This window comes from Halichoeres trimaculatus, unplaced genomic scaffold, assembly GCF_033239565.1.
Source record: "Halichoeres trimaculatus isolate MK-OKI-2021-1 unplaced genomic scaffold, fHalTri1.1 fHalTri1_scaffold_6, whole genome shotgun sequence".
NCBI classification, from domain to species: domain Eukaryota; kingdom Metazoa; phylum Chordata; class Actinopteri; order Labriformes; family Labridae; genus Halichoeres; species Halichoeres trimaculatus.
Window position 1 is genome coordinate 1292973 of NW_027437184.1, and position 25170 is coordinate 1318142.

At 40.1% G+C, this 25170-nt stretch overlaps 2 protein-coding genes across 4 annotated transcripts in view; both read right to left on the reverse strand.

The window, feature by feature from the left end:
- Positions 1–3309, reverse strand: part of shroom1 (shroom family member 1) — a 42860-nt gene extending 39551 nt beyond the window's left edge. The window contains exon 1 of one of the 2 annotated variants that reach the window (XM_074672385.1): positions 3107–3309. The gene's annotated coding sequence lies outside the window, so the exon portion shown is untranslated. Of the gene's footprint in view, positions 1–3061 lie in introns of both variants that reach the window. The other variant, XM_074672387.1, reaches the window with a different exon arrangement.
- A 6513-nt stretch (positions 3310–9822) lies between these two features.
- The window catches only part of aff4 (AF4/FMR2 family, member 4), a 50416-nt gene continuing 35068 nt past the window's right edge, over positions 9823–25170 (reverse strand). For both annotated transcript variants that reach the window (XM_074671900.1, XM_074671899.1), the window contains exons 3-21: positions 22622–23416; positions 22489–22527; positions 22266–22352; positions 22100–22127; positions 21948–22011; positions 21743–21835; positions 19870–20014; positions 18912–19665; positions 18516–18667; positions 18078–18163; positions 15704–15941; positions 15408–15505; positions 15014–15077; positions 12394–12530; positions 12234–12305; positions 12023–12116; positions 11850–11893; positions 11439–11656; positions 9823–10404 (exon numbers count right to left, since the gene is read on the reverse strand). In XM_074671900.1, coding sequence (XP_074528001.1) covers positions 10277–10404; positions 11439–11656; positions 11850–11893; positions 12023–12116; positions 12234–12305; positions 12394–12530; positions 15014–15077; positions 15408–15505; positions 15704–15941; positions 18078–18163; positions 18516–18667; positions 18912–19665; positions 19870–20014; positions 21743–21835; positions 21948–22011; positions 22100–22127; positions 22266–22352; positions 22489–22527; positions 22622–23416 — 3336 coding nt within the window. In that variant the 3' untranslated portion in view covers positions 9823–10276. The remainder of the gene's footprint in view (positions 10405–11438; positions 11657–11849; positions 11894–12022; positions 12117–12233; positions 12306–12393; positions 12531–15013; positions 15078–15407; positions 15506–15703; positions 15942–18077; positions 18164–18515; positions 18668–18911; positions 19666–19869; positions 20015–21742; positions 21836–21947; positions 22012–22099; positions 22128–22265; positions 22353–22488; positions 22528–22621; positions 23417–25170) is intronic.

A 25170-nucleotide genomic window follows, 5' to 3' on the forward strand; every position in this document is an offset into this window, starting at 1 on the left:
CTAACAAACAAGTAATACCAAATAGCAAAGGTGAGTCAAAGCTTCATCCTCCAGTCCCATTCATTCTTAATGGGGCAGCTGCTAAGGCCACTTATGAGTTCACCGACTTTAAGGGCTCGCCATTGGAAAACCATTTGCGAAACAACAAAATCCCAAATAACTTTTGTAAAGCAGGGTCCAGTCTGTGATGTGAGTGAATTTCCAGCCAACACCTCTTATGGTTTCTGAGTTTTTAGATTTCGTTAGAAGGCAAAAAAAAAGTGTGAACCTTTTATTTTGAAAGGCAAATAGCTGGCTTCCTGTTGGAAATAGGTCAGGGGTACCGATGTATGAATTTTGTGCCTCAATGAGACGAACATTTTCACATTGGTTTGATCTCTCTATGACATTTCTACTGGAAACTAGAGGAATTTTAGTGTGCCTAGGTGGCGCTAGAGAGCAATTTATGGGATGTTGGGGTCAAGTTTGGTATTTTATCAATTTTTTTTGCTGATCATCAGGTGTGTGCAAAATTTGGTGTGTTTTTGAGCATGTTTAGGGGGTCAAATTAGAGCTCAAAGACAGGTCGGAATCATAAGAAGAAAGAAACGGACTAACGGACTACTAGAGCATCTCCTGGGCCCTCGTCTCTCTGGGCGAGGACCCTAATTAAAAATCATACACTAGTTTAAAGCTTGGGTCTTGAGAGGTTAAATTTGAAAGATGTGGCATCGCAGCTTCATGGATTTATTTCTCTGACACTTTCCTGTCTTATTGTCTCTCACTGACACCTTCACTCCTGGTTTAGCTGCAGACTCGATCTCAGCTCGTCTGAACTCTTAAAGTCAAACATTTATGATCAGAGATGTCGTGCGAGAGGTCGCCCAAAAATGTAAACAGCGCAGCCTAAACCCAACAATAAGACGCCGACGCTTTAAGATGAAGTAACCCGACCAATTATATCAAACAACAGCTCACCTCATGTGCTCCCACGCCTCCAATTAGTTTCTATTTTAAGTCTGTGCATGCATTGTGTTTGAGTAAGGTGTGAGAATGAGGATCGTAACAGCTGCATGACCTACTTCTGTCTGAAACAGCACTCAGCTGCAAACTGAGTCCATGTTTTATAAGATTTTGTTTAAAGAAGAGGGAAAAGTTTCACGTTTCAGCTCTGACCCGCCCCCTTACTCTTATTTTATAGCCTCCTCTCTCTGTTTGCTTCCATCCTTTGTTTCCTGCTTCCTTTCCTTTTTAATCTTCCTGCAAACACACTCCCACACCCCACGACCCACGCCATCGTTCATTCTTCTTCTGCATGCTCCGATTGCCAAATGTGTGTATTTCCACACTGCGTGTTTGGCTACGTGTCAAGTTATTAAACGGTTTGGCCCTGAGTCACAACTTTATCAATGAGTGCAGCCATCCATCAGGGCTGAAGCTGGAGGTAACGCTGTGTGTGAGGAGGTGCATTCCTCCTGTGTGTCTGCTGACAGACTGTGGGTGCAGAGGAGTCAGCAGCAGCAGGAGGAGCACACAGAGAGGCCAGTGTGCTCCTCCTGCTCCCACCATCTGACCCACGCGCTGCATGAGTGCTTCAGTTTCAGCCACAGCACAAAACAGCAGTGTCTGGTTTCCCACACAGAGCTGCCGCGCTGCAGCCGCGCTGCCTTTTGTTCCCCGTTTAAATAAAACATGGAGCCGTCATTAGGCAGAAAGGCGCTGCGCTGCATAATTCACAGCTAGGTATCAATTTAAGGCTGGGAGATAAGGTGAGAGGAGGACAATGCTGCCACTGACAAACAACAGAGAGCATTACAACACAGAATGAGCCCACAGCAATTAAACGCAGTGATGATAGTCGTTTGAGATGCTGTTTCTGGCCCATAGCACACATTACAGGGCTGCAATGACCACTATTGTTATCACAGATGACTTCTGCAGAGTCCACAACACACCAGAGACCTTTCCTGACAGCCTGCATGACTGAGTGACTGTTTATCCAGGCTGTGTCTCAATCTACACTGTAAAAAAATGAACTCTTATCAAGTGTTTTTGTCTTGTTATGAGTAGAAAATGTCTTTTTAGACTTAAAATTCACCTGAACAGAACAAAAAAGTTTCAAGCAGATATTTCTTGTCCCATTCGCAGATTATTTTTACTTGTTGCAAACAATTCAGACCTCATTTTGTCTGTAAATAACTTTTAAAAAAGGCTCATATTTAGTATAATAAGTCAACTTTCATATAAAATGATATAAAAACTAGCTGCTGACTTTCCACTACAGGCTACACTGGCAGATAGAGGGCTGGCAATCAAAATACTATCAGTTATTCTTCTTCAACCTCCTAAGTGAGAGATAATGTAAATGTAACCCCCCCTTTGTTCATTTGTACATAGTTATTCATTTATATAAGTGATGTAACATATGTGAATATCATATGGAGATTTACACACATTTAAAATGTAAACAGCAACAAGGAGAATATGTCTAACGGTATATTTTTGAAGAAGACAAACAAAATTCTGCATATGTGTAAATACAAAAGACTGGAAAATGACTCTGTATAAGAAATGCGTAATTGTTAATCAACGAAAATGTCTTTTCCAACAAAAAATAAAGAATTATATAAAAAAATAAGATAAAAACACTTCATAAGAGTTCAGTTTTTTGTAGTGTAACATAAACAGGTTGCATCACTGATCCTTCATAAGTAAAAACTCCAGATGTGTTAAAGATTAAAAAAGGAAAGTCATATTAGGATATACTAAATAAGCAAAACATTCATATAGATTTAGAGGACAGACAGAATAATAGTAGAAATAGGTGAAAAAATAAATAAAAGTGCTGAAATAAATAACACATATAAACTCTGACCCCTATCAGGGGCCATTACCAGCCCAGCAGATCTGACCTGAGAGCAGCTGTAGCTCCTCACAGCTCGCCGTTCATTTCCTTTCCTAACTCCTTTCCCAAAGTTATTGACGAAACTTAGCCTGTTAGCATGAAGCTAACATTAACTATTCACCACTTCACATTAATACCCAACGAGCTGACGGTTGACAACCGAAACTGGACACTCACAGCGATACCGAGCGCACCTGCTGCTCCACGGTCCCCTCCACCTACCTGTTGACTTCAGCTCCTCTCTGCTAATCCTCGGTCCCTTTCTCCGCTTCGTCCTCTTCTTTTCGCGGGCAAAGCTCGGAGCTCGCGACATGAACCGGTCGGTTAAACGTTATTTTAGCAGCAGGCTGTCGTGCCTCCTACATGCCCCCCGGTAATAAGCTTTTCCTTTTCCTCCTCTCGCTGTTATAGCTCACCTTATTCCCTCTGAGCGAGGAGCGGATGAAAGGTAACAGAGGTCTCAGTGGACCAATCAGAAGCAGCGGGGGGCGGGCTCTCTGGGAATATACGACACTCGATTGGTCAGTTTGTGTTAATGATGGAAGAGTGAAAACAGGAGTTTGTCGGTGTTGTTTTTCTCCAGTAAAAAGAGGTAGAGCCTCAAATTAAGCGGTCCTAACATTTCACAGCCATCATATAAAGTTTACAGTCAGCTTTTGTTCCCACCTACACCCAAAGGATATCTACCAGTCAAGATATTTACAAATAAAGAGCAAAGATGAAACTAAGTGAAGAATCATGAGTCCATTAAAGAGTTAACACACTCAGGGAGGCGCAACATGGATTGAAAAGAGCTAATCATCTCTAAGAGGCTCTGCAATGCAAAGCTACAGTTTGAATACCTTTGTTTCATGCTCACAGAGATTGATCATATTTCTCTAATTGAAATTGACAAAGAACTTCCGGCTTCCAGCTTATTTTAGGTTGTTGCTAAATCATTGCAGGGTTCATGTTTGGTTCTTTGGAGTGTGTAATATTCTTAAAGACATTGTCACAATATGGTTTAATTAAAAAAAACAAGTATTTCATAAAATACATGCACAAAATGAAATAATGTAGATCACCAGTCTTCACCCTGTGGCTCTGGAGCCTCATGTGGCTCTTTGACTCCTCTGCAGTGGCTCCTTGAAGCTTTAAAAGTATTATTGAAATAAAGAATAGTTATTTTTCTTACACAGGATATTGATAATTAAAGACAATGACACAAAATAAAATCCTGCGTTAACATTTTGTTGAAATAAATATTCATCACATCTGTCAATAACACTGCTCTACTTCACCAGCCTACCGACTTTTTCAAAATTTTTGTAAATTTTTTAAATTTCAAGAATTTCTTAATTTCAATATTTTTTCTTTATTTATTTATTTAAATTTATTATTTGTTTGTTTATTTAGCAAATTTTGAGATTTCAAGATTTTTTTTAATTTTAAGAATTTTTTTTTTTTTTTTTGGCAAATTTTAAAATGTCATACATATAGGTGCAAATTTATTTTTTTAAAAACTGAGACATTTCATAAGTAAGATTTTATAAGTTCAAAAAACCTTTTTCAAACAATTATTCACTACATTTTAACAATGTTTAGGATTGTATACACTTCAATGTGTTTATTATGAAGATAAAGTAGATTTTGTGGCTCCTGAAAGACTTTAATCCAGATGGGCTGGAAAGGTTGCAGACCTCTGGTCTAGACGGATGAATATTCAAATAATTTAAAACAGTTAAAGGATACTTGTTTTCTCTAAAACTGTGTAGATAGAAAAGGTTTAACCAGTATTTTCCTCTCTGAACTGTATCAAACATTTATTTCTGGGCCTTTGTGGAGTCATCAGTGGGTCTGTGTGACACATTTTAACAAAGTGATCAACCTGGACTAAAGCATATTTCTGTGACAGATAACACAGAAAGCCTTCAAATTAACTTTTTTAGTGTCTGTTACACAAAGACAACAATAGAAGTGCACTGACTGTAATACCAGTCCAGGATGAGAAGGCCCAGAGCTATCAGGGATCATGGCAGAGATGTGCAGTAGCAGCTTGTGTCCACTGGGGGGCAATTCATTCATTCAGAACAGAAGCACTGAGCTGCTGGACAAGATGTCAGCTGTTTGAGTCAGAAGCAAACCTAGAACATAAACACTAAGATGTATTCAGCTTTGATAAAATGTTATTTTTATATTATACATCAAGAAAAAAACCTTTAAAGTGCTTCTGTTTGTTGGTGTTATGGTGGGAAGACAGTTAGACTGACTGTTCACAGCTAAACTGGAGAAAAAATACCCTCACTGACCTGAAATAAGAATGTTATATATTTTTAAAAGCTAAAATTTTCTGGATAAATTCACAAGTTTCTTTCTGAACTCTGTGGGAAAACGTGTGTCTCTCTGATTAATTTCTCACCCCTCAATATGTAGAATATGGTGAAGTCCACCTCCAGGATCCATCTGACCCAGTCCAGAGTGAATTTAAGTGATCATCCTATGTAATCTGGCAGCATGTGATCTGAACACTGTTAATTAATCTCAGATGAAGCTTTTTGTTTTTCTCTGCAGTTTTTGTGATGCTCACCACTTCTTTTCCATTTGTAAACCATGTTTGAGGCATGTATCATCCAGCTTTCAGGCTTCAGCTCTGTAAAATCTGTATGATTAACCTAGTCCACTTCCTGTCTCATCACCAAGACCGAGACCCTCAGCCAGGGGATCTGAGCTCTCACCATCACCATCTCTGTCCGCTAAACATCCGCAACCCAGACTCAGTTTATGTCCCACTGGCAAAACAATCCCTTCACTTTTTTTATTATATATTTTTATAATAACTTTTGATACTACTCTACTACTACCACTACTCATAATAATGATACTGATCTAATAATAATAATAATAATAATAATAATAATAATAATAATAATTATAATTATTATTATTATTATTAGTAGTAGTAGTAGTAGTAATAGTAATAATAATTTTAATAAACTATAATTAGTATTATTATTATTCAGTTTAAAAAAAATCTGGAATCTCTTAAAAAAATTCAGAATATAAAAAAATATTCTATTACTACTACTTCTTCTACTACTACTAATAATAATAATAATACATTTAATGGGAAAATTATATAATTAATATAATGTAGATATAATCATTATTAGTATTTTTTTAAATAAAAATCTAGATTCTCTTAATAGATTAAGAATATGGAAAAAAGATACTACTACTGCTATTTCTACTACTACTACTACAAATATTAATAAAAAAAAATAAAATAAATAAATAATAATAATAATAATAATAATAATAATAATAATAATTATTATTATTATTATTATTATTATTATTATTATTATTATTATTATTATTATTATTATTATTATTATTATACTTTTTACTATTATTATAACATTTTAAAAAAATCTGGAATTTCTTGAAATTTAAGAATATGAAAAAATAAACTACCACTTCTACTACTACTATTACTAATAATAATAATAATTATTATTATTATTATTATTATTATAATACATTGAAAGGGAAATTATATAATTAATATAGTATAAATATAATTATTGTTATTATTTAGTTGAATAAAAATCTAGATTCTCTTAAAAAATTAAGAATATGGAAAAAATATACTACTACTGCTTATACTACTAATAATAATAATGATAATAATTATAAAACATATATCATAATAAAAATAATAAAATAATAATATCTTTGAATTGAATGCTGTGCTGCCTGAAGACCAAAGGTTACGAACCAATGATGCCTCGTTAGCTGAAACCATCTACAGAAACATATAATAATATAATGTACATATGAAATACCTGCAGGCATCATCTACCTCTACCAAATGTTAATTTTTCTGTAAAACTCTATATTTACATTCTCCCAATTGAAACAGAGAGACTCCTTTAAACATATCCATATATATTTTATTCTCAATACAGCAAAATACAAAGAATATTCAGGACAGACTCTCATTAGTCACAATTAATACTCACTTCACAAGAATGCTTTAAATTACATAACCTAGGTTTGAAGATCAAACTCAATGAGTACCTTTAATCATATTGCATCCATCATATATAGTTTCTCTATCATCAGTTCTCTTAAAACTAATCCAATTTAGTCTATTGTACATAGTGTATGCTGCTGGTCTCCGTTCAGAGACGACGTTTAGAAAAAAGGTGTTATACAACATACTGTATAAACTGCTACAACTGTTTGACCTGTAGAGAAATACCTCTGTTTCAAAAGACATGTTGGACCATTTTGTTCAAAAGGGACAAATAGTAAATACATCTCTGTCATGAGGACGAAACAGACGGGCTTTTACACAACAGACTGTATACACCATCCATCCATCCCATGAGATCAACAATATACATTTCATGAAAAGTACACGCCTCCATATCAAATACGGAGAAGACAAAATATCCGCACTGGGATCTAGAGACATTTATGATTATGTGGTGTCCATGATACCGAGAGACAGTGAAGCAGGAGACAAAGTTTACGAGCACAGGAAGAAAAAGACTGAAAAACAATCTGATTTACAGAGTCAAGAGACGGAGACGTCGTCTGTAACAGCTCCGAGGAGGAAGAGGAGGAAGAGGAGGAAGAGGAGGAAACACAAACGCTCACAGAGAGAAAAAACAATGTGCATTAAGTATCTCACAAAATGTATTCACAACATTTTTTAATTTCAATAAAAATGTCAACCTGTAGTAGAAATTCATCCTTAAAGAAATGTTATATTTACATTTTATACATCTGTATTTAAATAGAAACATGCAAGTGTTAACATCTTCCTACTGAATGTCCAAAACAGGAAATAAAAAACTCATCTTACCCTGGATTCGTTCAAGTTAGAATTAATATTAATTACTACTTACAATGAAATCTCATCATCCACCCCCTGCACATTTACACCTTTCTGTTTCATAAAATCTTCCTCCTCCAAATGGCAAAAATAGAAAAAATATCGAGCAAAGGGGCAGAAAAATAAATAAGTGTGAGTAGCAAACTATTAAAAATTATTCTAATGCTAATTTTTTACATTTTACAACAAGATAGTGTAGGGAACACGAGGCGCGGACCTGTACTTACAAAGTGTACCAGTGTATGAAGACGTAGACCGGGACCGGCGAAACCCAGAGCGAGGAGCGCGGCCTCCAGCTTTAAGTACAAAACGGCTCAAGACGCCATCTTTGTTTGGTTATAAAAACAGATCTATATACACACACACGCACATATATATATTCAACTGGTACACAAAAATTGCAAAAGCTAAAGGCATTGGACACTTGAGTTCATCAGGTTTCTCACTGAGGCGGAAAAAGAAAAGCAGTGGGGAAAAAAAAAAGCCTGAAATTATTTGTTTAACCCCACGAAAACAAAAAGACAATTTTTCTGTTTTTCTTTGTAAAAAGTCCTGCATAGATTAAAATAATACCTCCTCTGACTTTCTACTTTTCAAGTGCAAGAGGAAATAACAGTATCCCCTCCTACAATAAAGGCCAGGGAGCCAGTGAAGGAAAGAAAACACGAGAAGAAAAAGGTCAAACCTGGGCCAAAGAGTCTCCCTCTGGGTTATTTCTGTCTCCGGATAAAAGAGAAGGGGCTTCATGAGGCTGGAGTTCAGAGGATGCACAAAGTTTGTGCAGGAAAACAGAAAAAATCAGACGCCTTAAGCTCTCAAGCTTTCGATGATAAACCAGTCGTTTCTTTGGAAACTGTTTGGCCCAGGCTTCAGTGATTCCAGCATCTTTAAAATAAAAGAAGAGGACAGTCCTTCATGTTTCCAACCAATCGTCTTTTTCTGAATGCAGTGATTTAACATCTCTTTCCCAAAGCAGTCGTCCACATCCCCCTGGATGACCGGCCGGAGTTTGAAATATCTGACAGAAATGTTTGGATCAGCGACGAGCCGAGCCGTCGTCACGTGATGAAGCTCGATGAAGAGTTTTAATTTAAATATGAGCGATTACACACAAATACTTTCCATCTTACACCTGCTGTTTGTCTAAAGTCTGCATTTAAAAAAGCTCAATGAGACAAAAACTGCTCGGTATATAAATAAAATCTATATCGGCCGTTATTATACTTTACTTTGAAATATATAAAATCATAGATTTTAAAACTCTTTGTTCTAAATGCAACACTGCTAATCTGCATCACTCCACGTCGTCCTATCAGACAAGTTTTTACGCTAACGTGCCAAATCAGTTTCCTCCCTTAGGCCCAGTTCATGACAAACTGCATCATCAGTAACTGCATTGTGTGAGTGGACATGATTCAATACTGGAGACGCTCCCTGCTGGTTCTTAGAAAAATACTCTGAGCAAACAAAGGGATGAAAAAAAAAACAACAGGATAACACTGACTGGAAGAGACGCGTCCTCCAGGAAACTTCTCCAAAGCTACGAGCGTAAAAGCGTTTCACAGGAAGAGGCTTTCAGACGGGAAACCTCTCACACACAACAGGGATCAATCTGATTAAGGCCAGGCTCTGATGGCGCCCCCTAGAGGCCATGCTACTCTTTACAGTGACAAACACTACATTTCCAAAGGGCTTCATGATTCTGGAAAATCATCAGACACGTTTAAAACGCTGATCAGTGAATTTATACGTGTCAGGAGCTGATTTTCAAACCTACAGAGTGCGTTGAAACATGATTGGTGCCTCTTCATCGCTGAACAATAAAATATATTAAATGAGAAACAGCAGGAATTAAAAAAAGGTCAAAGAAGATAAAAAGTGTTGGAATAAAAAGGGTGGCTGTTGCTTTTCCTGTAGCTCACATACAAGGCACAAAAATGATAAAGAGAAACCTTCATTTTAAAGCACCTTTGGTGTTCATGGGAGGTACTTTGGTGAAAAAAAACGTCCAACAGAAAGTTAAAAACCAAAGTAGCCAAAAAAACCTCCTCCCCCCTGTTTTTGTTTTTTTTTTCTTTACACATTTTCATAAATAATTCAGCCAGCGCGTCCATGCCAACAGATAAAAACACGGCCACTTGGTAGGAAAGCCGAGACGTGAAGCGTGACGATGAGCGTTTCTGGTCCTGCCCTGCAGTTCGGAGGCTTCTCCCCGGGTGGCGCCGCTGACGCCGCGAGATGCGAGAAGTTGCTCAGTGTTTTTGGCAAGCTGGTGTAGGAAATGGACACAGTGTTGGAGATATGTCTTAGAGGTCCATCACGTGTGTGTGTGTGTGTGTGTGTGAGTGTGTGTGTGTGGATGGAGAACCAGAGGTGGACTCTGTGTGTGTGTGTGTGTGTGTACAGTACGGAGAGTGTGTCTATGCTTGTGTGTCTTTGAGCACATGGAGCTGGACGCAGAGAGGCTGAGGTGTGGGCGTGAGGGCGGCGTGCAGGAGGAGCCGTCCTCGCTAGGGGGCGTGCTTAGCGTCCATTCTCAGCCAGTGGAGGCCCTGCCGCGTGTACCGCACCAGGTCTGTCATGCTGCTGGTGTTGAAGATCAGGGGACCCATCACCTTATCGAGCTCCGTGAAGAACTCTGAAAACACACAGAGGGAAACAAAAATCAGTTTTTGTGATTTCATCGTTTCACTCCCAGAAAACGATTAAAGGAACACTCAGTGTGTCAGTGTCTGTGTTTGCCTCAGCCCCCTCCTCTGCCTGGATGTTCATGTTTTTGTTGTTTAAGGACATCTCTAGGTGGAGAGTAAGCATGGTTGCATCAGCCAATCATAGTGCACTCAGTGTACAAGTGTCTTTGTGTGTTGATTCGGGAGTGGAAGAAGCTAATCAGAGCAGCTACGATAGCTAACGTAGCATAGAGGAAGATAAACAACCAAAGTGAAACAAAACTCCAAACAGATAAAACTTTTTCCTAAACGAGGGTGAAGCTTGGCTCCACTTTCACTTGCTTTCAGGAACTTGGAGAAGAGCGACGTGAGTTAGCTTTCCGCTAACCAGGTATGTGTCAAATACCTGTGATTAGCTTGTGCTAACATGCTAAGTCAGGTGCTCAGCTCTTGAGTATCATCCTCATAGAAACGTGATGCTACAAGTGGTTGCTGGGCTAGTGAGTGTGTTCACATAGCTTTAGTCAGAGGCTGTGGGTGTGTGCTGCCGCTGGCACTGAGCCAATCAAATAATCTAATGATGTTTTTTTTTTCTGTACAGAGAGAATTTCAGGTTCATGTTGAGAAAAAAATCAGAAATCTGTTAAAGAGAGCGCGGGCATTAAGGAGTTACTGAAGGAGGAGCAGGAAGGACGTGATACCAGAGGACGGTAACGTCCTGCTCCGGGGTCAGCGCGGGGGGAGACTGATCCCTAATCTCCAGCAGATGGGTTTGTTCTCGGACATATAACAGAATCAAAACCAGGCAGATGTAATAAAACCTGCAGGTTTCTTCCTGATACCAAAGTCACGAGACGCAGACGGATGTTCAGAGAGCTCCATAATGTAAGAAACACCCTCCAGGCTTTCCTGAGACTCTGAGAGTCCGGACCTCTGACGGCCCCGCAGCTCGTGATGTCTGAGGATACTGTAGTGATGATAAATCAGAGCAACGCGTGGTCACCTTTCTGCTCCTTTGAAAGCTGCTCCGCCTGGTCCCAGACCTCGGTGGCGTACAGGAAGTTGGAGGTGACCTGGACGTAGCTGGCGGCCATCTGATGGATGCGCTGAGGGATGGTCACAGACGAGCTGGCGCTGCTAGTGCTGCTGACCGACGAGTAGCCGCCGGCCGTGCCTGGCGACAGTTTGGGGGACACCGGGGAGGGCATACCTGCTGCCTTGCTGCGAGGGGAGACAGACACAAGCAGACGAGACGTTCAGGGATCGGGGTCTGTGACATCACTCTGAGGGTGAAAAGCTGCGTTTCCTCTGAATGTTACAGATCAGTAAACTCCAGGGAGATATTTTCACACTGTTTGTCAGAAAACTCAGAGTAAATCAACAGGTTTCTGCTCAGCAGGAGGACGACACTTACTTTCCCATGCCAGGAGAAGGAGCCTGGGTGTTGCTCAGGGAATTCTGTGGAGCAGAAACAGGAGAGGAAGGACTTTATGAGCACAGACAGGAAGCAGGTTACACATCCACTGAATGTGGTTTGGAGGCTTGGCCAAAGAAAACCTGGTTTGAAACGTGTGGAAATGAACCAACCTTTAAGTGTTCAGTGAGTGTTTTGGAGTATTTAAGTGCGCTGTCTTTCCTCAGCTTGAAAACCCGCAGGTAGAGGAGGGACTGGCACCGCAGGCTGTGAAGGAGACAGAGAAATGGAGGGATATCGATTCAAACCTCGACCAGGAGTACGCGTGCTGCGTTAACACACAGCGCAGGAAATCAATCACACTGTGTCCATCAGCTGACTCACCAAAGCACAGCTAGCCTCTTGTCTGCCGGCGTGGCGTCAGGGGCCATGTAGCTTTTTAACTTCATAGTGTATCTGAACACGGACAGAGGAAAGGTTTCAGGGTCAGTCGTAAAGGCTCAAACTCAAACAGACGACACCAGGTTGAAGATTTTATCCTTACTTGATCAGTTCGACCGTTTCTGCATACATGGGGAAGGGAGACTTGGACTCCTGCGCGCTTTTCTCCAGAGCGTTCCCACATTCAATGAAAGACACGACAGCGTCCAGGTAATAAACCGCCTTATCGAAGCGGTCCAACTGGAACAGACAAAACGAGATCAGAGGATTACATGGACTTCCTCTTCAGAGGAAACATTAGCAACAGGGAGGAGTGTGTTAGTCTTTGGCCTCAGCAAGAAAATCAATCAGTAAATGAAGTTACTGCAAAAAACTGAAATCTTATCAAGTGTTTTTGTCTTATTGTAAGTAAAAACTGTCTGATATACTCAATATGAGCCACATTCAACAGATCAGCCCAGAAAAATGTCTTATTTCAAGTTGTTCAAAGACTAGATGAAGTCTGAATCGCTGTAACAAGTTAAAAAAAAAGAGAAATTTGCTTGAAACTAGAATGTCTTGATCTAAGTAACTTTTCTCTTGTTCCTTTGGCAGATTTTTAGGGTCCTCGCCTGAAGGGACCCCTCCAATCTTTGAGCACTTTGAAATTCGCAAAAAAATTCTTTTCAATACCAAAATTCACCCCCAACATCCCATAAGTTGCTCTCTAGCGCCACCTAGGCACACTCAAACGACTAGCTTGCAGTGGGAATGTCTTAGAGAGATCTCATTGAGACACACAAGTCACACACACCCCTGACCTATCTCAAACAGGAAGTCTGCAATTTGCCTTTTAAAATTAAATTTGGCCACATTTTTGCCCCTTTTTCAAAAATCATCTCCTCCTAGGCCAGGGCTCTGCAACCTTTACTTTCCAAAGAGCCTTTTTGCCTCAGCTCACCTGGATTAAAGTCATTCGGGAGACGCAAAATCTACTTTATCTTCACATCAAGATAAAAAAGTGTATAATCAGGTGTAGAATTATCTAAACAAGAAGTTTTTGTGTTTATAACTTGCACATGTGATTTCTTTTTTTTTTAATTTGTAATAAATTTGCCAATGTAAGAAAAAAAATAAAATTTGTAGTGTCATAGATTCTATAAATTTGCAAAATGTATGAAATTTTAATAAGTTGGAAATTAAGAAAAAAAAAATCAAAAATTTGCAAAATAAAAAAACGTAATTGAAAAACATGCAAAACTCACAAATAATGCTGAAATGTCATAAATTAGCAAAAAAAAACCTAAATAATGCAATTTAAAAATTTTGCTTTGTTTCCAAAAATTTTAAAAACTTTTTTAAAATTGCAAAAAATAGGGATTTTTATAAAAAAAAAATTCAAAATTTTACTAAATCTTCAAAAAATGTGGAACTCTTTTTCTTAATTTGCAAAAATGTCAAAAAAATTGAAACTCAAAAAAAAAAAAAAAAAACTGAAAAAAAAAAATCACAAAATATTAAAAGCTTTGTTTCAAGAGGTGATGCATTTTTAGTAAAAATTTTGTATTATGTTTTTACTTTTACTTTGTGTCTGTTTCATTATCTCTAATGAATAACCATAACCTCTCTAAAAAAAATATTAAGAGACCTTTATTTTAATAATATTTTTAAAGCTACAAGGAGCCACTGCAAAGGAGTCAAAGAGCCGCATACGGCTCCAGATCCACAGGTTGAAAACCCCTGATCTAGGCCATGAATGGTATCGGCTTCAAACTCGCTGTAATGACAGACTAGACCCTGCTTTACAAAAGCTCTGATGGAAGTTGTTTTTTCAGACCCGGTTTTCGAATAGCGAGCCCTCAAAGTTGATGACCCCCTCTCAGCTCCCTCCATTAGAATCAATGGGAGCAGAAGATACAGCTCCGGGTAAGCTGCCACATTTGGGCTTCTAAACAAAAACAGTAAAACACATCCAGCTTCAAAAATGACACGGATGGATTCCTGACAAAATTTCCTACAAAAATATCATATTTTTACTGTGATTTGGGTTAGACTGTTGCATCTATTGTTAATTTCACTCCCTGTGCAGCTGCTGCTGCTGATGTCACACACTCAGGAGTTCCGTGATGATGTCACACACTCAGGAGTTCCGTGCAGCTGGTCATGTGACTCACTCAAGGCGGGAAAATACTGGGTTTCTCTCACACACACACACACTTGTTCCAAGCAGTTTAGACCTGAGTTTTGTCTTCAAACACTGGAAATGAGACGTTTTTCTGGACTGATCAGGTGGATGTGGCTCAGATTCCGTCTAAAAAGACATTTTCTACTGAAAATAAGATAAAAACAATTGATAAGATTTCAGTTTTTACAGCATATGATCAACAAAATAGGAGTTTGTTGTTTTAGCTTTTGCTGCAGTTCAACATTTGACTGAATGCAAAGTGACCGAACGTGTCTTCCTCTGGTTTGTTTTCAAAGAGTCAGTCTCATATGACTTTAACTAGTTAACAAAGGCTGTTTGACCTTTTTTTTAAGACACAATAAACGAAGAATGTAGCTTTGGAAATGGTTAGCTAACAACCAAAGTCAGCGTGGTTTTTGATAACGAGCATTAATCTCCTCAGGGAGCTGTTCCTCTCTGAGTCCAGATCCTGGATCCTGTCCTCCCTCTGCTTTGCATGCTGTAGCTGAAACCCTGGCATCTCTAATCCACATGCAAACCATCCCAGCCTGGCTCTTACCAGTGCATCTGCATTGTGTTTAAGTTTCTTGGCCTCCTGTAAGTAGTGATCTGCTGAGTGGACCCTGAAAGAGAAACAGTAATAGGGAAACAATTAGGATCACTTCTGTGAACTGTTTCTGAACACACGATTCAGGAAAAGCCTTTCTGTGAAATAAAAACCCTCAGAGGCTCAAACACAGCCCTGAAAACGAGAATCAGGACTGCAGCGTTTCTTTAAAGCTGTATGAAACAACAGCCTTCCAAGAGGAGCCTTTAACATGGAGATTTACGTCACGTCTATCCACCACCTCCTCCTCTACCTCCTACGGCTTTACTCATCAAAGGAGACCCCGCAGCAGGTCTCTGCTCTGCCCCGCTGAGGGGTTATCCACGGTGGAAAGAGCTCTCCTCACCTGTCCTCAAACACCAGCTTGGATCTCTGAGACTTGGAGCCGTCGGTGGAGAGCGGCGGCACAGCCAGCTGGTTATCGCAGCCCTTTGAGGATTTCTCCTGCAGAGACAGCGAGCAGAGGGAATAAGGTTTCAGTCAGGAGGAAAAAAGGAGGGCTGGAGTTTGAAGAGGAGGAAAAGGTGAGAGTGAGGCTACGAGGAGGGAGAAACTTTCTGTGCTGGGTTTAATCTGTGCAGGATGAGCTGCTGGACTGGTGTGTGAAGCCACAGAGACACAGACTGAGCTGCCAGCGCTCACCTTGCCGTCCCGCGTGCTGTGTCCCTTGTCCTCTCCTTTCCTGTGTTTGGAGGTGGAGCTGCCCTTGGTGCTGTGGCTGCCCTCCTTCCCACTTCCTGTCCCGCTGGACAGCGAGGTGGAGGACTGGCTCACCGTCCTCTTCCGGCTCGGATGCTCTGCTTTGGGCGTCCGCTGAAGACCCGACATGGAGGGAGACGGGACGGGCTCTTCCTTCTTGATCTCCAGCGACCTCTTAGACCTGGTGGGGTTGAAACCATCACTGTGACGACGAAATATTTGACTATTCAAATGGACTGAACGTGCAGCAGAGAAACATTGACTCTTAAAGATGAGGTATGAACAGAAGAGGAGTTTTTAGCAGAGGAATAAAAGATGAGCAGCAGCTTGGAGAGGTCATAAACAAGCTGCGTCTCTGAGCTTTTACGGCGCTCGTTAGCGTTTACAGGCTGTCTTTGTGCGTTATAGAGAAGAAGAAGAAACCTGGATAATGTTATTCTTCCTGTAACCAAATCAAGCACTGCTGTCGCACCGAGTGTGCAGACCAGGGGTGGTCAACCCCTTCATGACTTCTGCCCAGATTTCTTTTATGAAACTTTTAGTAGATGATCTGTTTGTTCGATGACGTCCACGCTTTCATCCACAGCCGCGCTAAACTTAGGAGCGTCTTTGAGAGCTGAAGTTTGCTGCTGCAACACGTTTTCTGACATTTCACTGACTCCACAGCTCTTTCTAAAAGGAGCGTCTCTTTGATTCTGGACATATTTATGTTTTTATTGGGCATTTGGTCGAATAAAACGTCTGCAGTCGATGGGAAAGCCTTCTATGTAATCCACATCAGTGAATGGTTTTCCATGTTTCGCAGTAAGAAGTGCTCTACGTGCTGTTTTGTTAGCATACTTTGCTAACACTGTTTTGGCAGACCTCAGTTTACCCGTCTCATCTGAAGTTTTCTTCAACATATTTGGTCTCAAAAAGACGCCGCACTCTTGATGTCCTACATCCAACACTTTCACAGCAAAGGGAGCAAATCACCTGACCTACTCTGGTAATAAATCCATCCTCCCTTTGTCCTCTGGAAATCAGTTTGTTAGCCTTGATAACAGTGATAAATAGATGTGATTTGGAGCTAGCTGACTGAACTACCAAGAAATTTGCGGTGACGCACTCACAAGTCACATTCACCAACTTATAACACCATAATTTATAGTCTAATAGTTAAATTTTTACAGCTGATCATTTACAGTGAGCTCACCTACTTTTGAAGTGCTAGACAGAAAATAATATAATAGTTTATTATTTATTTATTTTGTCTTCTGCCTTGTTGTAATTACTCTCTGGGTGCAAACATAAATATACTGTAAAAACCTGAAATCTTATCAAGTGTATTCCTCTGATTTTCAGTAAAAAATGTCTTCACATACTTGATAATGAGCCTTTTTATCAAAAAAAGAGCAGTAAGAAATATAACTGACGTCCCTCAAATCCACTTTGTGTAAAATTACAGTTGTTAAAACTTTGTGACCAAATTTCCAAATGCTGTAATTTAGGTACAAAGCTCACAAAAATCTCCTACCTCCTAAAGTAGTTACAGTTTAAAAGGATTTGAAATATTTTTAAAACCGAGGGTCAGAACTCAATGAAAGAAAGAAATATTATAGTCGAAGGTTGATATTTATGGAATAACTTGGATAGACTTTTCACAGAAGCCAAAACTTTCAGAAATAAAAAAAAACTTATCAAAACCAGCACATTAGACAGATATAGGGAATCACAGACATTAAAATCCCAGTCGGTGAGTGGGTTTTCTGTTTGTTGTTTTTGGTGCTTTCTTTTGTTCGGGTGGAACTTGAGTTTTATGTATTATTATATATATTTTGCTCTAAGAGTGATCTGATAGGAGGTAAATATGACATACTGGGAAAAAAGTGTAACTTCTTATGAGTGTGTTTTGTCAAGTGTTTAGCCGTTTTTAGAGAGAAGGGGCCGATAATATAAGATTTTTTTTCCAGATTTTTTTCTTTTATATTTATATTGTATGTATATATATTTGTTATATAACAACATAATTGAAATGAAGATCAACTAACTAACATTCAGAGAAAAGTTTCTTGTATTAAGACGTTATTCTAGTTTCAAGCTAATTTCTCGTCTTCCATTGGCAGATTTTTTTTACTTGTTACAAACAATTCAGACCTCATTTTGTCTTTAAACGACCAAAAATAAGACAGTTTTTCTGGACTGTTCAGTTAAATGTGGCTCATATCAAGTGTAATAAGACACTTTTTACTTAAAATAAGGCAAAAACACTTGATAAGATTTGAGTTTTTTGCAGTGTAGTCTCTCAGGCCGTGGTTTCCTGAGGAGGAATACTCACTCTTTGCTGCTGTTTTTATGGTGAGACAGAGACTTCTCCTCCAGTTTACACCGCTTGCTCTCCGGCTTGGCTCCTTCCTCGTCATTCTACAAAACAATAAAACACTCAGGGTTAATAAAACACACAGGGTTAATAAAACAATTGCATCACAAAGTCTTTTTCTGGATCCCTTTGTTCCTCAGTTCAGAGGTTTATTCCTGATTTAATGGAAACCTGTTTGGAGTTTATTTTAAGGATCCTGAAAGGAAACTTAACTGGACCAATTATTGCTCCATGATGGAAAAAAAAAAAAAAACGCAGAGATGAAAACTTGGACTGGAGCTTTTGAGTGAAGCTGAAGATAATCTGTGAGCTTCAGAGGAAGGAGAAACTGTTTCGACCTCGCTCTTTAAACACGCTATAGATTAAAATCAACAGACCAGGGATCCCGTCTCCTACCTTGTGTTTCCTCTTGGCCTTACTCGAGCTCTTCTCTGAGCTCTGCTTGCTGAAGTCTTTGCCGTCTCGGTCTAAAGAGTCGTCTCTCTCCACTTTTATCTCCACGGGCTCCTTGTAGGGCCGCCCTGGGATCCTGGACAGCAGGCTGAGATCTACGGAGGGGGAAGGGAAGGGTCGCAGCTCAACACAAGTTTACTGCTTCACAGAGCTCATTTCCTCAGACACAGTTTGCTTCAGATGCAGGATTTTAAAATAATGAAGGGGAAAAGTTGGAAAGCAGCACAAATTTTATCAACTTTTCTCCTTCACTGTGTCAAAATCAGGCGTTAAACACAGGATAGAGTGTTTAACGTAGTTCACTAAGACGTCAGTTAACGCCGCGGAGCGTTCACTCACCGATCTTGACGAGCAGGACCTGCTGCTGGGCCGGCCGGGCAGGGTACCGCTCCTCTGGGTCGCTGAGAGGAGACAGCAGCTCCTTCTCCTCCATGGGAGAAAACACGCACACCGGCGTCCTGATGCTCTCCGTGTACTTGGGCGTCTGCGACGAGGACGGGATGCTGTCATTTCCTTCAGAGTCTGAGGACGAGGAGTCCGTCTCCACAAACTCCCGGGACTTCTGCGAGGTCTTGGTGGGCGCCTTGGCCTTGCGTTTGTCTGCGGTGGTGGTGACGGCCGGTGCGGTCGGCCTGGGCGAGGACTTGGGTTCCTTTTTAATGCTGGGTTTTCGGGAACCTTTCGTAGCAGCCTTGGGCCGGTGAGGGGGGATCTCAGGAGCCGGCTCACTCTCCACCCTCAGACCTCCTTTGGGCTCCTCGACCACCGGAGGCTTCTCCGACTTTTTGGGTTGTTTCTTACCCACGCTCCTTCGAGGGTTGGTGCCGCCCTCGCTCTGGGCGGGGGACTTTTGCCTCCCCCGGCCGCCCTCGGCGCCTTTCTGCGCCGCCCGGAGGTCCCTGCTTGGGGTGGGTGTTGCTGAGTCTTTGGAGCTGCCTCCTTGGCTGCTGTAGCCGCGTCCTGAGCTGTTTTCTCTGCCCTCCTTCTTGCACTTGGTGGGGACGCTGTTGTCCACCGGAGACGCCGGGGAGAACTGCTTTGCCTTCTTGAACCAGTTGTCCAGCTGCCACTTGTTGGCCATGGGCTGCTCGGGCTGAAGGAGCAGAGAGACGGACGTTAGAGCCGTAGGAAAACAAACCATCAGAGTCAGCTGCTTAGCTCTCCCAACACTCCCGTCCCAAAATAAGAGCAGACAGAGCTAAGATCATCAGTGCTGTTAAAATTATTAGTTAATAATGAATCAAATCATCACTCAGTTGCACTACAGCGCTGGACAAAGTTAGTGCTGAGTCATTACTTCAGGGGAGGCGGGCCGTGGGTGCTCGTTGGCTTCGCTGTCCGTCGTGCTGCTTTCGCTCTCGCTGTCAGAGCCTGAGCTGCTCTCAGAGCCGCTGTGGCTGCTGGAGTCGTCCCTGGATTGCTCGGCTCCTTCGCTGTTATTGCTGTTGTTGCAGAGTAGAGACAAACTGTCACACACTGACTGCAGCGTTTTTACCAAATGTTACACAAAAATCATTTTTATCTCAACCTGTGTTTCAAAACCTTTAATCTAAGGTCACATGAAAGTTTGAACGTCTTTGCAGCTGGAGGTCGTCTCTGACCGCTGCATGGAGCCAACACTAAGTTTGTGACTGAAACACCTCGACACACAAAACCTGCACCTGCATCCTTTGAGGGAGTCCCACTCTAAGTGTTTTATGTATTTGTATATATTTAAAAAATATATAAAAAAAAGAATATTTAAAAAATATTCAAATATAAAAATATATACAAATATTTAAAATATATTTTTTTATATTGATATAAATAAAAAAATATTTATATAAATATAAAAAAAAATATTTTAAATATTTTTAAAAAATATTTTTAAATGAATCATCAAACAACCAGGAAAATGTGACGTGCTATCTAATGCTGCTCATAAAGAGAATAATTCTGATAGAACGTAAACATACCAATCCTTCACTTTATCGACTTTCAGGAATGATGTAATCAAACATTTGCTGTCAAAAAAAATTAAATTCACCCTGAGGGGAAAGATAAATATGTTTGACTCAATATGTCAGCCATTTAAAGACCATAATAAGAAACAATCCCATGGGAAAATAATATATCAGCTAACTCCAGAGCATTTGACATCCTCTAAGCTGTATTAATATTGAATTTAACATTTTCTTTTGATTTTTTTTACTTTATTTGATTTTCTCATATATATATTTATACACATATAAACATGTTAATTTTTTTATTGATTAAGAAAAAATTGTAATTTTTAATCAGTATCTGAAATTAAAAAAAATGTTATAAATAATTTGACCCTTTTAAAAGAGAGAAGTCTTCCTTGAGATTTTAAAACCCAGTAAAAAGTATTTATAAATATAGACTAAATAAAATCAAATAATTAATTTAATATTTTCTTTTATTTTTTAGTAATTTATTAAATTTTCTCATATATATTTATACACACATATATGTGTAATCTTTTTATTTATTTATTTAATTTTTTATTGTTATTTTTTAATGTGTATCTGAAAATAGTGTAATACATAATTTGACCCCTTAAAAAGAAAGAAGTCTTCCATAAGATTTTAAAACCGGGTATAGGTCTTTACAAATGTAGATTAAATAAAATTAATTAATTTGATATTTTCATTTAATTTTTTGTAGTTTTATAAAAATTTTCTTATATATATTTTTACACACATATACATATGTTAATTTTTTTTATTGTTATTTTTTAATCTGCACCTGAAAATAAAAAAGTGTCACAAATAGTTTGACTCTTTTAAAAGAAAGAAGTCTTCCTTAAAATTTTAAAAATGAGTAAAAAGTTTCTATAAATGTAGATTAAATAAAATTAAATAAATAATAAAATTAAATGCAACAGTTTAAAAACTTGATCTTGTTAATTTCAGAATAGTTTGTTATGAAAGAAAAACTTTGTGGTATCCAGTTTGACTATCTATGACAGAGAGTGTGACTTTAAACAGCAGTAACAGTGAGGTTATGTAACATGTGCGCCACTTCTCTCAAGATAAAGAATGAGGCTGTGTTTACAAAACAAGCAAACACACACACACACACGCTGTGGCCTTTATCTGAAGTCAACCTTTCTCCCTGACAGAGGAAACCATGTCCCTCTGAGGTGAGCCTGCGTCTGTCGGCGTTACCTCGCTGACGTGTTTCTCGAGGCGTTCTTGGCGGAGTCCTGTTCTCCATCGCTGTCCTCGCTGCTGCTCAGCTTCAGGTCGTCTTCCAGCATCCTGCGACACAGGAAGGAGCTCACTGTGAACATTTCTATCCTGATTTTTTTTTCCTATCAGAGTTAAAACTTCAGAAACAGGTTGGAGAGGAGGGGACGGGTGGAGCACTCACGTGGGCTGGTCATCGCAGGCTTTGGGCTGGTGGCTGCTCGAGCTCTTTGAGGAACTTCCTCGCTCTGAAAGAGACACGATAAAAACCAATGAGCGACGTGCGACACAGTTCAGCTTTATGTGAAAGTTTGAGCGTTCAGGTGAGAGACTCACTGTGTCCGCTGGGGAAAGGATGAGAGTCCTAAAGTCAAAAAGAGACAAGTTATGATCAATCAAAGGAGGAGAGACATCTGTTCATCAGGAGTGTTAGCATCATAAAGCTAAACTGTTATAATCCAACATGTCACATGATCGTCTGACACAGAGGTGAGGAGCTGACCTTGGTGGGGAACGGAAACTTGGAGGGCTCCGTCTTACAGGGGGTGTGGATGGCCGTCAGCGGAGGGGGCCACGACTGAGTCATTTCCTGACAGAAAGAGTAAAAAAAACGGTTAAGGGGAAAAAGCTGATGAGTTGACGGTGAGTCATGTGAAATGCCCTTTCTTTGACTTTTCCACAGAGCACTCAGAGCGAGTGGGTCAGGTGTTTTTGTTTCCACGTACCTTCAGGATTTCATCCACACAGTTGGCGTCACCGGCTCCCTAAAGACAGAAGCATCAGGTTCAGCACGTGTTATTGTGTTATTAAAGCTACATGCTGCTAACATTTTAACCTCCTCTACCAAACGGACCGTACCTCCACGGGCTGCGAGGGGATCTTGAGCTTGGACAGCGAGGCCTTGCTGTTGGACTTCATCTCTCCCATGGTGCTGCTGTGCGACTGTCCGCTGTAGCTCTCCGGCTGCGAGCTCTTGGGCTCTGCCGTTTCCTGGCCGTCCATGGGCCGAACGTACGCCGTGGGTTTCTGCAGCATGGAGCTGGGTTTGGACATCAGAGATGGGGGAAAAGCCTGGCTGGAGTGCTGTCCGCTGGGGAAGGAGGTGTGAACGCGTGAGGGGGAGTCCCAGTTGGCCTCCCGGTCTCGTGGGGACTTGGAGCGGTAGCGCTCCTTGCTGTGGTGCTGCTCCGCCGACAGGGAGCTGCGTAAGTGGCTGTTGCTGCTGGAGGAGCTGAGGGAGCCCTTGGCCGGACTCGACGTGTGTGACTTGGAGTGCTCTGACCCGCTGCTGTGTTTACTCGACTTCTTTTCCCGTACCTCCCCTCCGTGTCTTTGGCTACTGCTGCTGCTGCCGCTACTGCCTCCGTTTCCTCTCTGGCTGCTGAGTCCTGAGCGTTTCTGGGACTGGGATGAAGACGGACCCCCAGCGGGGCCTACAGGAGTCCACTTACTGCTCTGGCTGCTGCCGCTGCTACCAACACCACGCTGGTCCCCGGTGAACAAAGGCGGGCCTGATTTCTCCTCAGAGGAAGACGAGCTGTTCGACGGTTTACAGCTGAGCTTTGGAAGTGTGTCACCGATCGGCTCTTTCATCTCGTCGTAATTGCCCAGCATGCTCTGAATACGGCTGGACAGTTTATCTTCCTTACTGGACTGAAGAGAGGAACAGCAAATGGAGGGAGAGGACAGAGAGATGAGGAGGAAGAGAAATGAAAAAAGGCAGAGAAAGAGGAAGAGGAGAGGAGGAGGGGGCAGAGAAAACAGACATTAAGGCTCAAGTTCAACACTTGGGTTAATTGCTTTCCATGAGAAACACATGAAATGGAAAAGAAATGTATCACTCCTTCAAAGAACAGTGAAATTAGCTGAGCTGAAGGCAGATTTCCATCTGTCTCCGTCCCGCGTGTCACCTGTTTTACATTTCAGATAAGAGCGTGAGCGCTGAGGAACTGATCGATGGAGTACAGAGAGAGGTTTTGTCTGCCTGTCACACAGTCAGCTTGTTCAAACTCTGCCCACACCCATCTGTGCGCACAGATAAGCGTCTGCCGTAGCTCCAACACAGTGGTTAATCAATCACTCTGAGGCTGCAGATTCCTGCAATCAGCCGCTGACAGCAGCCCGCGCGGCGTGTCCAGCTCCACATGTGACCTCAGACCTCTGCTTTGTTTGACAGATTCATTCACAGGGTGTGGAAACTTCAGCCGCTATCTGCTGGAGGAAATGTAACAAGCTGGGTCATAACGTGATCCCTCTGCTAGCTGCTGCTAGCCTGGGCTAGCTTAGCCGCTGTTACAGCCAGTGGAGATTTGCATCAGCTGATTTTCATACAGGAAGGCTGGCTTCACCTTTTAATGGTGGGTAAAGAAAACCAACTGAAGTGATTTTATTTGTGGTGAAACAGAAGCGCCCTCTCTTTTATTTTACTTTGAATCCTTTCACCGTGGCTGAGCGACGCTGATTACATAAACTTGTTGTTTAAATGTTTCTTTCAGCGTCTCTGTGTATCTATGCAAATACATAAAGCAAATAAAACAACTCCAACAACTCGTCCTGTTCATTCCTCGACGCCTTTAAGACAGAAACGAGCTGAGCTGGAGTCAGCAGCAGCTCAGCTCGCAGCCCCTCAGCCAAAGAAACATTTAAGTAAAACTTCTTTATTGAGTGTTTAAATGGTTTTAATCTCAGTTGAGAAACTTGTAAAACCTCAAATTTAGCCGACCACGTCAAAGGTCAATGAGTTTAATTCCTGACTTATCCGCTGCTTGGGTTAAAGTTTAACTATAACTCCTGTTGGTGTTGGAGATTTTACTATATTCACAAAGTTGGAAAAGTCTGAAGTTTCCATAACATCATTTTCAGTCTCATATGAAGGAATAGAGAGTGTTAAATTAATTCTAATAAAACAGTGATTCTCAAATGGGGGTGGTACCCTTACATCACCTCTTTTTACATCCTTTTTTTTTTTTTTTCTAAATAGTTTATATATATATATATATATATATATATTTTTTTTTCTTTTAACTTTATTTACTTATTTTAAATAATATTTTTATATATTTTCTTTTTAATTTATTTACTTATTATAAATAATATTTTTTATTATTTTCTTTTTAATTTTATTTACTTGTTATAATTAATATTTTTTATTATTTTCTTTTTACTTTTATTTACTTATTCTAATTAATATTTTATTATCTTCTTTTCACTTTTATTTTCTTATTATAATAAATATTTTTTATTATTTTCTTTTTAATTTTATTTACTTGTTATAATTAATATTTTTTTATTATTTTTGAAGTAAATAATCTTAATTTATTTATAGATCTATTTTTTTTCATTTCTATATCCATTTTTTATTATTATTGTTATTGTTACTATTAATGACATTTTTTTTTCATTTTATT